Source organism: Thunnus maccoyii, chromosome 1 (assembly GCF_910596095.1).
Source record: "Thunnus maccoyii chromosome 1, fThuMac1.1, whole genome shotgun sequence".
Classification (NCBI taxonomy): domain Eukaryota; kingdom Metazoa; phylum Chordata; class Actinopteri; order Scombriformes; family Scombridae; genus Thunnus; species Thunnus maccoyii.
In genome coordinates, this window is record NC_056533.1 from 17,928,207 (window position 1) to 17,945,287 (window position 17,081).

Sequence of the window (17,081 nt, forward strand, 5' to 3'; positions counted from 1 at the left end):
TCTAAAGATTAATACACCACCACACAGTTCTAGTGGGTCATAAGTGATAATTTTACTAGTGATGGAGGGGAGCTGTGGTTCTTGTATGCAGGGACTCATTGTATTGCAATTTTATTGATTTTTGGGATCCAGCCCTTATCCAACTGAGGGTTTGGACTGTCATAAAAGCCTTTTTTTCTAAATCTCTCCTCTTAGAATGTAAGACCTTGTCATGCTTTTGAAGGTTTGAACATTTTAAACATCACACTCAAGCATTTGAATGTTATTTTTAGTCGTTTCTTTAGTGTGGATCGTCTGTTCTGAGTATAAACTGCGTGTTTGCTGTGAATTTTGTGTATGCTTACACTGTACATTTTTGTTATTGTGCACGGGTCTGTCTTTGTTAAATAGAACACCATGTACAGAATGTTCAGATTTGATTTACTATCTAAAAATAAATGTATGCATGTCATTGCCACTTAACCCCACCTCGCAGGAGAAAAACAGGCAATCCCTTATCTGAATGTCACCATGTCACATGTTGACATTAATTATCAGCATAAAAACATAGCTATCTGTGTTTGTGTGTGTTACAGAGATCGAGCGGGGAGGCTGTGGTGATCCCGGGGTGCCGGCATTTGGTCGTCGCAGCGGTGATCGCTTTCAACATGGTGATGTGTTGACCTTCTTTTGCCAGTCGGCTTTTGAACTTGTTGGGGAAAGGAGCATCACATGCCAGCATAATAACCAGTGGTCTGGTAATAAACCCAGTTGTGTCTGTAAGTACACTTATTTTTTACATGTATATGTTAACTGTGTTAATTGCTTTTTTTTTTTTTTTTTTTTAAACTAAATTTCTGTTGTTTTTTATTTCAATTTTTCAATTATCTTTCCCATTTCTTTTCCCTTTGACCTGTCTGTATACATTCTTACTTAATTGCCTATCTTCTTAACTTTTTTCCATCCTGCCTTTCCTCTCTTGTTCCTTCCTCTTTGTAGTCTCATGTTTCTTCAACTTCACGGCTCCGTCAGGAACTATATTATCCCCAAACTACCCAGAGGAGTATGGGAATAACCTCAACTGTGTGTGGTTGATTATCTCTGAACCGGGGAGCCGCATTCATCTCCTCTTCTCTGACTTTGACCTGGAGCCACAGTTTGACTGGTTGGTGGTCAAAGATGAAGGTAATTATCTTTATATTTCACCATATTTTTTTATCAACTTAGTTCCCACTGTTTTTTTGCATATGCATTTTGAGAATAGAATTATGACCTCAGGCCAACACCTATATGCATATTCTTTATTTCAGAAATATGTATGTGTATGTGACAAACATCAGTGGGTAAAGAGAAATACAGATTGTATTTGGTTGATGTAAAGTTGGCTGGCAGACTGGATGGATGGATAGTTGTATTGTTTTTTATTGTTTCAACATTTAACACTAATATAATTTTCCACTACACTCAGAACAGCACAATTTGATCGCTGTTCCCCATTGTAATAAAGGTTATTGATTTAAACTCAATCAAGTAAAGCCCTAGTTTGACTGGCTGGTCATTAAAGATGAAGTTGTGTTTAATTGACTGGCTGTAAAGCTGTCTCTATGCAGAGAGTTTTTTTGTAACAGTGTTTTGAAAATTGCAGCGCAATTAGTACTACTGGACTGGGAAAACTGCAATTAAAGTTGTTACATCAAAGTAGAGGTTGACCGATAGAGGATCTTGAAAGGCCAATATAACAACGATAGTTTGGAGCAGGAAAAAGCTGATAGCTGAATAATCGACCCCCAACTCCCCCCCCCACCCACCCACCACCACCACCACACACACACACGATGAAATGAACAATGAACAATCTTTGACTTTAAACTGAACATCTAAGTGAAAGTAATAAATATCTAAAACCTGCTCATCCTCCAAAAGTCAGGGTGAAGCCACTAACCAGCTGTAGGGACGGTATGTTAGGATTTTATCTTTATCTCATCTATACTCTTGTCGGCTCGGTTCTTTATCAATACTCTTACCAGTTCTTTTTCATTACTAAAGACTTGGGTTTTTTTCAATTAATTTTTAAAAAAGAATAGATTCAGAACAGGGTTAGAATTTATTTATATTTTAAATACTGCTAAATACTGTTTCTAGAGTAGCAACAGTAATGTTTACAACAGCAAGGTCACTATTTAGACTCAATGATATTTCACTGGACACAAATCTAAAATGTCAGTAAAATGAATAAAATTTCTGACATCAAAATACTGAATGAAGTTTAGAAAGAATGAAAAACACAGACATTGGTAATTATCAGTTATCCTATCCTCTGTCCTCCTCCCTCTGCTGCTGATGTGATTCACTGCTGCAGGTACCGCTGGTAGAGGGAGGAGGGGCTGGTTTAGGAGGAGAGGCTGGTTTGTCTCAGCCGTCTAAAGCCGTTTTCACAGAATTGGGGTTGGAAATTTTCCGGAGTTGGTCTTTCACATATGAAACACACAACAGGAGATTGTCTGTGCCAGACACGTTGTCACCTACTGGAAATACTCTATTTGGTTTAGGCAAGGGGTGGCACCTGGGTAGAGTGTGAAGGAGGCAGGACATGACGCGAAAGTACGCTGCAGTTGTAATTTGGTGTTTTTAAGCTTTTCACCAGAAATAAAACGGCTTCTCTTTTATGAGAAATCACAGGAAGTCCTCTCTCCCATTAGCACTAGCTTCACAGAGCGTTCATGCCCAGTCAAAACAATGCAGCTTAGCTGGCCCGCTGTCTTTATTCAGCACCGGCCACATGATAGAAACGTCATCAACATACCCACTTGCTCACTGTGAATTCTCTGGAAAATGACCTGCTGTATTCACACATGGGCTCAATTGGATATTACAGGGACTTTGACATTGGCCAATTAATTGGCCAAACCGATTAATTGGTCAACCTCTACTTCAAAGTCTTCCAGTTTGTTCTGCTTGATGATAAATCACTGCTGTCACATGGACAGTACACTGTATGTCTGGATTCCAGAAATGAAGAGAATACATATTCTGTAGATGACATGACTTTTTGAAATTTATCTACCATTTCCCACTACTGTATATGTAAACTTTATATTTAAATTAAAAAACAAGTTTTAAAATCAAAGTCATAAGCACATAAACAATGTGAACCTTTGAGCCAAGTTAAAATCAAATCAAGTAGAAGTCATGAATAAGTCAGATAAAAACCATAAGTGCGTTTAGTTATCATGACTTTTTTATGGTGGTAATTGTTTTAATGGTCAGCAACCAGATCAACTGTGAATAGATGTTAGTTCATAAGTAGTTTGTAAAAAAATCAGTATAAACTAATATGCCACCCATTAAATGGTTGCTAATTGGTCTTTAAAAGGTTAACTACTGTAGGAGTATGCCTAATTTAAAAAAGGGTGCTTTTCAAAATCACACAGAATAATTAAAGGCTGAATCACAGTTCTCAGCTTGCTGATAGATTAGAAAATAGGTATAAAACTAACACACTTCAGCTTTGCAGTAGTACTTAAATGTTAATTATTGATTTTAAAAACTATATTTGGGAAGGTATTTGAAGATCACTGTCAGCCACTTTGATAACCAGTTCACTGCTCAAGAGCTGCTTGTTCATCAGTACCACGATGATAGATTAGTATCATCTAATATTCAGTTTTTATGTTAAACATTCAAATGTAAAACATTAAAATTTTTACTAACATCAATTTTGTAATATGTGGCAAATGTGATGACCCCAGGTCTGCTATTAGGCCTTTAAAAATCCATACATAAAGAAATCAAGATATTCCTCTTGCTTCAGTCCAGAGGGGAAATAAGTCTGTATCCCATTACAATAAGATAAAAGTTTCTCTGCATCAGAGAAACCCAAGGGTTTTTTCTATTTACAAAAGCTTTTATGTGACCTTGACTCACATGACTTTGTCTTTTTTTATCCCAGAATAATAAAACATTAAAATATAAATAAATAGCAAACATACGTGAGCAGAACAACCACAGTAATAACACATCAATCTCTTGAGCTGGGAAAAAGTAGTTTAATTTCCTCCCTAAATGTTATAATTCTTCAAGGTATCCTTCATAGCAGTATTTTACATACTGGTGGTTAATATAATCAAAAATTGCCATTGTTGTCATCTAATATATTATATATTATAAGAGAGCATAGTGATAGACTGCTACAAAAAGCTTTTCTCTAAATCTCTCCTCTTAGATAAGACAATCTAAGACCTTGTCACTCTTTCAGCTATTGTCACATTGAAACTCTTTCTACTCCTGATCTCTTGTCTATCAATGGAATAATGAATAAGTGAAAGAGCTTTTCAGTTGCTAGAGAACAAAGAGACTGGCACTTTGCAACTCTCTACAAGTCTCTGTGTAGCTTAATTGAATCTAAGTACATGGGATCCAAAACTCCAAGGAAGAAGAAAATAAAAAGAAAACTTTCTGTGGGAGTGTCGTCAAAGAATCCCCATTTCAAATACAGTATGTTTCATTACTGAAGAGTTCTTGTAGCTCCTTTTCTGTCCCTTACAGGGTTGTCAACTAACACATTGTCTTTTATTGATCCTTTTGCAGTTGGATTCATGAGATTATTTTGAATATTACTTTCAAAATTTAATAAAGGGCATGTTCCTAAAAATTGATTCTAAAACATGCTGATGCTGCATACTGATTGCACTCTGTTATTTATTTTATATTACATTCAAAGGATTGGATGGATGTTTCAGGCTCAGAAATGAAATTAAAAACTGTCAATACTATAATCTTCAGCTATTTTAAGATGTGTAAATTATTGTAGTGTGTGATCTGATACTGTGAAAGCCCTTTAAAACAGCTAATAATCAATATAGAAATACAGAATACATATTGTTTTTGAGGTTTTCCTCTCATAAATGATAATCACTCACACTCAACACTCAATGACCAGACAAAGTCATATCTTGCCTCTGCAGAAGTAGGTCTCTTTCGACATTACATATGTCACACCACATGAACAAGTGCATGCAGCAGCAACAGATATGCTCTGTATGTGAATACTAAGACTTGAATTGAAGAATGTTGAGCGGCAGACTTTGAAAAAGGTGTGATGCCAGAGAGTAAAGAGTGAGTTTGAGCATTGCTAAGAATGCTTGAATTACTGAGGGTGGCATTCTCAAAGGTAATCAATGAACGGGCCAGAACACAAGACACCACATGAAAACATTTGCTATGTGGGAGATGGCCCTTTGTGGATAAACTCAGAAATGTCAGATGGCGAAGGCCATAACGAATAATCAACAGTCCACAGTGCCTGTCTCTCGTACCCATGCAAAACTGCAGGTGTTTTATAATGAATCACAATTCCTGCTGCAACACCAATCTGGTAGACTCCTGGTGGGCCATCAACAACAACAAGCATTGTGTTAGTTCTGGCAGAGGACTGAAGTTCTGCATGCCAATAGCTGATCAGTATCAGCTGACATTCAGAATCACCAATCAAACTCAAACAAATATCCAATCACATTCAATCAAGACAATAAGGTGGTCTTTATTTTCTCAGAAACTTACACTTACTCTTGATCGTTATGCAGCTGCTGTTGGATAATCTGTTTATTTCTACCTGCTACACACTGCTGTTACTGGATTTGGTGATTGATTTCTACACCACCTCAACCTCCTCCTGCTCTAGTTTCTAATTACCATATTTGGGGATGGTACTTCTTTCCTTCTGTATAATGTATATTCTGTATCTCACTGATATGGGACTGCTGGGTTCTGTTCTGTGTAGCCCTTTAGGGTTTTTATTGAGCCCCCCACTGAAACTGTCGCTGCCAGTCAGATCATTGGGGAGCACCCTCAAGAGCAGAGTGTATTCTGCCAAACAATAGTGTATAACCATTTGTTGCAGTAAATGGACCTATGCTGTGACACAAATGTCTCAGACAGAAATGAGGTGATGCATGGTTACAGCTACACAAGCCAGCGGGGGAGGTGTAATGGTTTTGAGGCCATTCAATTGGTATACAGTGGGTCCTTTAATGGCTATAGAGCGATGCCTTAATGCCAGAGCAATACCTTAACATAGCAGCCAGGTTCAGCCATTCATTGCGATCATGTATCCCCAAAGGCATGATAGGTACTTTGAGCAAGATAATGCTTCCTGCCATGGTGACAGAATTGTCCAGGAATGCATGGTTGAAGACACATTCGTATGAAATAGCATTAACAACCTGGACACCGCAATCCCATAATATCAGTCTCTTTAGGATTCACTCAAATGCAGCATCTGTAGAAAGGAGCATGTACTCGTCAACCTTAGGCAGTTGTGTGAATCACTGATATGTGTCTGGTTTGCTTTAATACAGTACCAGAACCCTGAAGGTCTCTTGATGAGTCACTGCCAAGGCATGCGGTAGTTCTCGCAAGGGCTAAAGGTGGTCTGATGCGGTATTGAACAGGGTCTGTATTTTTCTGGTGAAAATGTATTTTTTCTGTGGCTATAACGGACTTAAGTTAGAGTTGAGCTTCAACAAGTTAATCTAATCTGATTTCAGTTTAATGAGTCATTGTTTGATTCAATGTGTCTGACAGTAATAAGGTGAGTCATGAAACAGTCCCATTAAACATAAACCCAGGGGGCTTAAAGGTGCATGGGTAATGGGACCATATTGGTGATTTCATGTTGATTGTATTTTGCATAAACAATAATATAATAAAACATGCTTGAAAAAACATATTTACTACTTACTGTGCATATTGAGATTTCACAGTCAACATTAGATGAGTTTAAAAATGCCAGTTTTTCAGGCACCATGAAAAATAGTCTTGTTTTAGCACAATGGCATTTCATTTTTAACATAATCTCAAGACAAAAATTATTTAAATATGAAGACAAGAATAACACCATCATTTATTACAAAGTTTTTATTGCCATTGTTGGCAATATAACACATTGCTGTAGTTTAAACTCAGCAGCAGTATAATGCAGTAGTCAGACTCAACTTGAACCAGCTACAATATTTAAGTACAGCACACAAAATCAATTATATGTCACTCTGAAAGGAAAGATTCTTCACTATTAATACTTTTGATAGTCAGGCACATTTTACTGCTAATACTTGTTTACCTTTCTTAAATGGAAGTTTTAATCCAGGAGTAGTAATGGATTTTTTCCCCCATTTTTGGCATTGGTGGTATTAGAGAACTGAATCAAGTGAAATTGAATGAGTTCTTTTCACTCCATTAAATTCTTTAATCCAAAATAACTGACAGACAGGCTGCTGATAGGATAATGTTGCTAGCCATTGTGCTACCAACAACATTTTTCTTTGGGGACTCCTAGAGAAGTGGAGTGTTTAATAAAGTGGAAAATATGCATTGTTTGTGTTTGCCTGCAAAAGTTCAGATTTTTTTATCAGCCTCAATAACATTTAGTATATCTCTTGAGTATGATGCTTTTTCCTTTACAGGAGTCATTCACTTTCCAAGTGTGTCCTTGGCCTAATGTTTACAGCTGGAATTAAATAAGCACCATTAAAATGTGTCCTAAAGAGTTTTTTAAACTCTGTTCTACTTTAGGTCTGTCTGAGCCAACAACATTTGGAACATTCTCGGGAAAAGACGTCCCATCACAGATCGCTTCAAATGGACACATCATGAGACTGGAGTTTCAGTCTGATCACTCGAATACTGGGAAAGGCTTCAATATCAGCTATACCAGTATGTGCTATCTATCTATCTTTCTGTCTGTGTGACTGACTGACTGACCCACTTACTGATTCACTGACTGACTCATTGACTGTCTTATAAAGTCAGAAAAGATACATTTCCATCACGACTGTCATAATGTAAGGTAGTGTAAACAGAAGATATTACAGGTTTGTCCTATTGTGTTCAGTGCATATTACATTCATACTGTCTGACTATTATGAGTCTATGTTGTTGCTGTAGTCCAACACTGGCAGAGTGTTCAACAAGAATTACCTTGAAATCTTGTATTTTACTTTACTGTAGGTTTTCAAGTATTTAGTTTGCTCTAAAACCTTTGAATAGACCTGTTGGTGTAGAATCACATGCACTGACTTCAAAGTAAAAAAAACATTCTAAAGTGAAACATTCTCAAAGAAAAACAGTAATTTGTGATGTGGCATTCATTTGTGGGGTTTTGTGTGTGTGTTTATTGGTGTATTTTCCTTATTCCTGCAGTTATCTAGTCAAATGTCAGCATGACATCACATTGAGATATTTCTAGAGCAGCTACAATGGAGAAATGATAGCAGAAAATTGTTCACCAATCTAAAAATCACAGCAGTAAACACGAGGAGCAGATTTTTGAGGTCAGCTCCTCAGAATGGGAGAAAAAGGGATTCTTGCTAGATAACACAGTTTGCACTGGTGTATGATCATACAGTCAAAATCCAGTACCGCTGCAACATCGATAATGTTTTGAATAAGAGGAGATGGCCTCACCTTTTCTTCACCAAAAAAGCTCTTATCCAAGTAAGACAAACGTTTAACTACATTCATATATTTTTTGATGACGACACTTTTTGTGTGTATTTAGAATGACTGCTCACATAAATTCTTCATGGGGATTTAAAAAAGAAAAATCAGGCATCTTTGTGCTGTTTCAGTTATTTGGTCTATTAACATTTTAATGCATATATGAATATCATATGAATAATGTTAGAAACTCAAATATGAACTTTGACACACCAGACTGTGCAGTTATGTGCTAAGAGCAGTGGTTTAGGAGCCAAAGAAAATAGTCAATGTTATTAATTTGTTACTTTAAAGTTGAATGAAAACAATCCTATAGGCTATGTAGGTGTCACGTTATAAGATTGACTCTAACGTATTGACAGTTGTGGTCATGAATGCTTTGTTTGATTAGGTCAAAATTTTCACTACTGCCAAACGGAGAAGAATTGCATAATTTGAATGTTTCCATAATTTTAGAAATTAAATTTAACTACAACAATTGTGGATTTTTTAACATCTAACAAATCCTTTTACACCTTCCACACACTTATTTGACCAACACAGTTATATGAACTCTTATGACTCTGCTGCAATAGATCATCTTCATCATTTGCTTAGAGGCTGCTATAGCCACATACTTTGTCACCTGTCTGAGCAGATGATCAATTTTTATTGCAAGATGACACCAGTATTGCAGTGTGCTGATTGCTGATAGTCAATGACATCACCGATCCTCTCCTCCCTCTTTGTTTCACCATGGCGAGTAACCAAGATACAAGAAAAAAGCGTAGGCATTGCACCTCCTTATAAAGTCACACCAGTCACGACAGTACAAATCTACAGCTTGTACAATGCACTTGCTTGAAGATAGAGAGCCATTTAACACAAAAGCTTGAACATTATTGGTGTCAAAGTGTCATCTTTTTATATCTCTTTTCATAGTTCCCACCCTATTGTTCTATATATTCTTCTTTTTTTCCCTATATTTTCTTCTCCCTCAAATCCATCGTGATGTCGGTCCTTCACTCTGACTCAGGCTTCCTCTCTCTTACTTAGATTTTCCATTCACACACAACCTGGACTCACACTTTCTTTGTCTGAAACACACAAACATTCCAAGCACACTGTCAGGTATTTCAACCAGATTTAGATGTTATGTTTTTTGGGGTGTTTCTTTCTCCTGGCATTTTGTCTGTAATCCCCCTCCTCCTCCCTGAGTTTACACACATAATATATGAATATTTTGTGTTTTGTCATTTTGTGTGGTTTTTCATATATATGTACAGTATACATCTCCTCTTTGTACCCCCTTCCAATCTTTTCCACCACTTCTCATCATATCAGGCGTGTAAATGTATGAATGTTTTTTTTTTTTTTGTTTATGTATGCCTTTGGCCCTTGATTATCTGCCATGCTTATACACGTTTAATTGAACACATGCACAAGTATGCAAATCTGTTTATATACATCTGCTGGTACGTGTAATACATGTGTGTATGCGTTGTCTTTGTGTACATGTACCTGCCATTTCCTCTCTTAGTCTCCTTTTTTCTCTTTCTCTTTCCTTCTCTGTTCTCATTTCCTTTCCATCAGTAGCTAATCAACCTGAGACATGTCCAATCACTGGGTGTGTGCTCTGGGTGGGATCAGGTTAATCTCTGGAATGGGGATAATATAAGCTAAACATGACAGGGTTGAATCCACGTGAAGATAATTCCATTCCCATATTTCCATATCAGTGGAGATGTCACATTCACTGACAGTGATACAGCAATGATTTTCAAACCTTTTTTTTTTTTTTTTTCTTTGGTAAAACTAGTTTATAGGTACTGAAATATATTGAGATACCAGGGCACATGATCAAATGAGAATGCATGCATGTTATCAGACCCACTCTTTATCGCGCCAAATATTTGTACTATAGACTGTAGGTACGATGTGTTGTCTCTCTCATTTAGCTTTCTCTTTGCTATTTGGGTGTGTCTAAGCTAGCCATATGATCAAGCTTGAATAATACTATATCTCCCATTGTTGTCTCTCTGTAGCATTTGGTCAAAATGAATGTCATGACCCAGGAGTTCCTGTCAACGGTCAAAGATATGGAGACCAGTTTCAGCTGGGCAGCTCTGTGGCTTTTCGCTGTGATCAAGGATTCATTAGGACACAGGTAATGATCAGAAATTCAAGTATTTGAAACTGCTATTTCAGCGTTTTATCCACGTAAAAGACTTGTTTTAGGTTCCATATCATATTAGTATTCATAGTGATATTTGTGTATAGAAGCATATATTGTAACACCTTATATTGTAATAAACCTTGATATTATAAGGTATATTAATATTATATTTCCAGGGATCAGATCAGGTCACTTGCATCATCCAGGATGGGAACGTTGTTTGGTCTGCAGCTGTGCCTCGCTGTGAAGGTAAAAACACATACAGACTGTTTATTATATGCATGAGCAATGGATTATCCTTCCAAATGTTCCACTTGCCAGACTATAAGGTGACAAAACATTCAACTATTTGGCTCTTGCTGCGCAGCTTAAGTGTGCTCATGCACCTTAGACATTGTATAAATTTCCTCTCCTAATTGCTTTAGCCTCCAGCCTCCCCACATTCAGCCTGTTTGCATGCATCTTTCTCTCTCAACAATAATCTTAAATGAGATTGGCACAACTTCTGCTGAAACTCATTCAGGAAGACACATTCATTATACACTATGCAGACGCTAATATACAGAGATGTATCCGTAGTATTCAGATAAGCTAATATGTGGAGGCAATAATAAAAGGACAGTGAATGTGCCGTTATTTCAACACTTTGAAGGCGAATCACAACCACTGGCCTGTGTGTATTTGTTCGTCTTTTTTTTATATCCTTTCCATCTTGATTGTACTGTCTAAATTAAATTATCAAATGTTGCCTGTTGTTAATAAATGGGATGGAGGAGACAATCAAATTGAATAGGGTTCTCACCTTATTAAATATGGAGTATGGAGAAATATTAACCCTCCCACTGGACAGGGAAGGATAATTATGTTTTATTTCTACTTTCTCTTGTGAGTCCTATCCATGAGTACCACTGCTTCAGTAAGCACAGAGTGGGTAAAGGAAAGTGCGAGAAAGAAAGGCGATTTTCCTGCTTTTAAGCAAGATTCAGCTTGCTTAAAGACTGTAGTTATGAGAGCAATCAAAATGGTGAAAGTATCAGCTACTTGAGAGGAGAAGAAGTAGTAAGAGTGTGAAAGATAAGTCATTGCAAATTATGTATTATAGAAAGAGCAACAGATAATGTACAGGTCATGAACTCCAGGTTTTCAAGGCTGACATGTTCAATTAATGCAAGTGTTACACACACTCAAAAATGGAAATTGTGAAAAACTAAAGCTAATATGAAGTTCAAAAGTATCTTTAATAATATTTTTATATTGCTTTATTGATATGTAATGCAAACTAAACTAAAGCTAATTCCTGTATTTTAATATGCCATAATTGGGAATTTGGAGCTCTAAGTGTTTCCTATAAATTAGTGTCAAGATGTGCCAGCTTTGCTGCCTGCAGCCCTCTGCAATTGCAGGGAAATGAGAAGCCATTTTGGCATCATTTGACACATAAATATTCTTGATTTCCCCTATAAATGATCATGCTATAATTATTTTAGCCTTTCTCAAACATGAGCTACTCAAAATTGTTTACTGTAGCACAAAATTGGCACAGCATAATTTCTGTAGGTAAATGTTTATGTATGAAATCTAGAAATTCTGAAAGGATTAGAGAGCTAAAATAAATTGAGCAGATGATGAATTTGCTAACTCGATGAAATATGAATGTTGTGCTCATGCCATATCACAGTGACAAGAAAAAGAGATTAATTTCTCCCTCTGTGGTTGTGTGTGTGTGTGTGTGTGTGTATGTGTGTCTTTATTTCCCGGTAGCTCCATGTGGAGGCCATCTCACTGCTCCCACTGGTGTTCTGCTGTCTCCTGGTTGGCCCTCTTTCTATAAAGACTCTCTGAACTGCCAGTGGGTGATTGAAGCACAACCAGACCATGCTGTGAAGATACACTTTGACAGGTATGTTATTTGGTCATAGGGAGATGTTTTGTCAGGTTTTCTTAAGGTTTACTCAGAGAATTAGTTTGATTGTTTTGAATTGAATAATATAGATGTGAAGTATGTAATGTTTCCCACTTCTAAGTTAGTCAACTGGTACATCATTTAGTTAGTCAGCCTTTAAGTTGGTTAGCTTTCAGAAGAGCTTTAAGCTAGTCAGATATAAATGTAGATGTTGAGTATCTGCTGCAGTAAATGATTAATGTTGGCTTTTTACACATTTTTTCTGGAAACAAGCCACGAGCAGATGCAGCGTAGCCTGAAATTGATATAGCTGAAATTAATCTTTTTTGGAAGTGACGTAAAGGCCAAGTTATCTTCATCGCCTATGAGGCATTTCATTTGTGTAGCATTCAGCATTTGCATTGCATGCAAATGTGCAGAGGCTAGCTAATCGTTCGGTTAGATGGATAGATATTTAGGTAATCTGTGATTGCACAGTGTGTCAGTGGTTCCCGACTTGTGGTTTTCTATCCCAGCAGGTAGTTAATTGCATTCAAGTGATGTCCTTTTCCTAAATCAGTTTTTGTTTAATGGCTACACTGACAACCTGAAGCTCTCATGATCCCAAGAACCAACTCTGGTTCTTTGAACCCTGCAGCAACTGCTGTAGGTAATTGCTGAGTCAGTCAACAAGTCAATTACTCAGATAGATGGAAGACAAGCAGAAAGGAAAGTGAGTGAAACAGCGATAACAAGTCAGTCATTTCTTCAGCTTGTTAGTTACACGGGGTAGTTATGTGGTTATGTAAGTGTTCAGTAATTTGAATAAGCAGGTAGAATGTGAGTCAATCACTCAGGTATTTACTCAGCCAGTATTGCTAGACAGGTTATCTGTCTGTTATTGCTCTATGTTGGCCAATGCCTACATTGGCATTGACAAAACAAAATGAAAATTGCTGCCAAGTCCTCTCCCAGCGTAAACATCCTGTTTATTATTTTAATATAATTCACTTATGATTGTAAAGAAATGTTTGCTGTTACTCCCATTCCATTAGCCAGTGTTTGAGGAAGCCTGCACACAGATTATATTCCAGGCATACTGTATGAGTGTTATTATGCATGAGTCTTGTGCCTGTGTGTCTGTCTAGGTTTCAGACTGAGGTCAACTATGACACATTGGAAATCAGAGATGGCCCCTCAGCTTCCTCTCCCCTGATTGGTGAATACCACGGCACCCAAGCACCTCATTTCCTGATTTCCACGTCCAACTTCCTGTTCCTGTTGTTCACTACTGACAACAGTCGCTCTGCAGCAGGCTTCAGCATCAGATATGAAAGTAAGGCTGATTCACCGACTGATAATAATATTTTATAGACACTCACTGCTCTAAATTGCTTTCAGGCACTCATACATAACAATAATGTTTTGCTCAAAGTTTCCGGAGTAAAAACCAGCTTAAAAAGGTGCAATTACACACTCCCACACACACACATATACTCACCCTCTTGACTCGGTGGTATTTGTGCTTGTGTGATTTGATTCCCAGGTGTGAAAATGGAGTCAGACTCTTGTCTCGATCCTGGTATCCCAGTCAATGGGCGTCGCCATGGCAGCAGTTTTTCTATTGGCTCCCGTGTATCATTTACATGTGACCCAGGATACACGCTGAGTGATCAGGAGCCAATTGTTTGCGAGCAGAATCATCAGTGGAGTCACGCTCTTCCCAGTTGTGATGGTGAGAATCTTTCTTTTATTTTAGCCCTCTGGATGAAGGCTTGTAGTGAGCTGAATCTTTTGTACTTTATTACAGAAAGATTTAACAGCAAGAATTATGTGATATAGTTAGGAACTCATTCACATGCTGCAATGCAGGTCAAATAGAGAAAATCTGGTCATCAATTATAAAGGCTGGCAAAGCAGGTCAGTGTGGCCACCTTGTTAGTTACTTTTGAGGACAAAACCCTTTTTTCACTCAGAGTTGTTTAAACCAGAAAAAAATGAAAACACAGCTGTCACAAGCTATACCAAACCGTATGCTATCTTATGGTAAATTAAGCAATGAAGTAATCTTCATCTGAATTCAATCTTAGACAAAAAACAAGGAGTCTGATTGATTATGTAAGCTTTGGAGGTGATGTTTTTAATTTTTCCAACTGCAGCTTAGAAATAGTAGACACAGCTTATTGTTGTATGTTAATTTGGAGCCTCTGTGATTTGTATCCATTGCTTTTATTTATATTGTATATATGAGTGTGTGATATTATTTCAAATTAATCCAGCACCGCAGGATAAGATAAATGCATCATCTGTTGGAGAACAATATAACTACAATCATTTAGCTCTTTTTTGAGATGCAGTGGAAAGTCCAAACCAAACTGTTAAGAAGCCATTGAAAATAAACGCGTTAGTAAATGAATGTATTTTTTTAAATAGCATTAGAAACTATTTAAATATGAATGAGTTGGCTTTTGACATGTTACAGCTGAGTTACTGATGGTGATTTAGATGTTAAAATGACAGATAGTTTTCACTTTGAGTTCTGACTTTACTGTGACACTAACAGGCAGAACCAGCACCCAAATACAAAAATAAGACACAAGGCAGATACAGTTAAAAAGGCACTTTATATGTAGTCAGGCAGGCTTACAGGGACTGGGAGGAACACTAAGGCAACTGAGATGCACTGCAGCAGCGTTGTCTCCCCTGGTAGCATTTGTCAGCACAGCACCTCTTATAGCCACCAGCTGTGTATTTGTTCTGTGTGAAATAAGTTCAGGAACAGTGGAGTACCATACATCTGCATCAATGCACACTTGCTGCCTGAGAGTTGTACGATCCACTTCCTCTCCCCACTGACTGATTTGGGATAGGCCTAAATGCGAGTGACTCTTCAGATGAATGTGAAAACAGACACATAGGGTAGCGTGAAGGCAGGGCTTTTTATAGCTTTCCGGGGGCCCTATGCAAAATCTTGTTGCTTGTTGTTATATAGTTAAGTATATTTATAGTTAGGGCTGTGCTGTTCTCTTTACAGCAATATTTTTCGTCATTTGGAGTCTGTCCATCTTTTGCGCAGATTCTTGGCTTTTTACTCACAAAGCTTTTATTGCACTTACAGTAACTTAATGAGTGTAGTTGTTGTCAACTCGAATACTTCACCTGGTTCACTGTCTCGTCTCTGCTCCACTGTGAGTGCAGCACACACACGGGGGGGTCAGCCCTGCCCTCGCTGAACCACAGAGAGCAGAGGAGAGTAGAGCGACCATAAAGACAGCAAAACGCAGTAGAGACTATGTCTTGTGCATACACTGGTTTCATTTCAGCTCAGTGTGAGAGTCTGTACTGCGTTTTGCTGTCATTTATGGTCACTCTACTCTCCACTGCTCTCTGTGGTTCAGCGAGGGTGGGGCTGAGCCCTCCGTGTGTGCTGCACACACAGCACAGCAGAGGAGAGACAGTGAACCAAGTGAAGTACTTGAGTTGATGACAACTACACTTGTTAAGTTACTGTAAGTGCTCTAAGAAGAAAAGCCAAGAAAAGTAATGTATTAAAGTAATCTGCATAAAAGATGGACAGACGACCAGGGGGCACGGACCAGAAACAATTTATTTACTGAATTCACAGAAAATGTGCTCCATTGTGTTATGTACCATTATCGGGATATGAAATGAGATTTTGGTCATATTTCACAGCCCTATTTATAGGGCCTGATGAAACTGGCGTAAAGATTAAGGTTCAAATGAAATTCAAACAAATAACAAATTACAATTATCACTATGAAGATTAAAACAGAAGGCTTTCAATTATTATCATCATCATCAAAGGATAAGTCCTTTTGGAAGCCATAGTGACAGTGCATAAAATATCTGTCTAAACGTTGTCATCAATCTAGTGATCTCGCTGTCAGACTGTCAGACCATCAGTCTCAATGTCAGGACGTAAATATGTGGGAATCTGAATATGACTTTGAAATTGTTTTGCTTGTAAGCAGGGCTGTTGTGGTAAATAAAAGCTTGGGTAAACCCTACCTTACGTCAGCCACGCCGTCTATATGGTCAATAATATAGATCTATGTTTGTAATATAACAAAATAACAAAACTGACAAAACAAAACTTATGGGGGCTTGTTAAAGCCAAATTAAGACAACAGTTTGACTTATAGATTAATCAGCATGTTGTGTTTCTTAACAGTTTTAGTGCTGTGTTTACAACAGTAACTGAAGTCAACAACCTTTTAACAGCTTTAGAAAACATCATATGAATAGTTGTTTTGTAGTGTTGGTACATGTATTCATGTATTTTATAGCAGGTTTTGATACTGTGCTTTGAGTGTTGTTTGTTGGGATGTCCTTTAGTTTACATTTGGATAACAGATTATGCCTTTAAAAATATTTACAGAACAGTAATTTATCTAGATACAGGTGTATCTGTTAGACCTTACCAGTTCCATTACCTGACGCCTGGGCTGCTTCACATGTGCTTCTCTTTCCTCCTTAAACTTTTCTGTTTAAATCTTGAATCAGTGGCACTTTCTTCCTTCTTGAATAAGTTCTTTACTTTCTCTTTGTTTT

The 17,081-nt window shown here is 37.5% G+C and overlaps 1 protein-coding gene across 1 annotated transcript in view; it reads left to right on the forward strand.

Annotated features, from left to right (window-relative positions):
* The window catches only part of LOC121900087 (CUB and sushi domain-containing protein 1-like), a 431,770-nt gene that overhangs the window by 281,169 nt on the left and 133,520 nt on the right, over nt 1-17,081 (forward strand). Inside the window, exons 13-20 of the mRNA XM_042416050.1 lie at nt 576-758; nt 979-1,164; nt 7,549-7,689; nt 10,497-10,618; nt 10,804-10,876; nt 12,389-12,527; nt 13,658-13,845; nt 14,056-14,244. Of these exons, the coding sequence (XP_042271984.1) occupies nt 576-758; nt 979-1,164; nt 7,549-7,689; nt 10,497-10,618; nt 10,804-10,876; nt 12,389-12,527; nt 13,658-13,845; nt 14,056-14,244 (1,221 nt within the window). The remainder of the gene's footprint in view (nt 1-575; nt 759-978; nt 1,165-7,548; nt 7,690-10,496; nt 10,619-10,803; nt 10,877-12,388; nt 12,528-13,657; nt 13,846-14,055; nt 14,245-17,081) is intronic.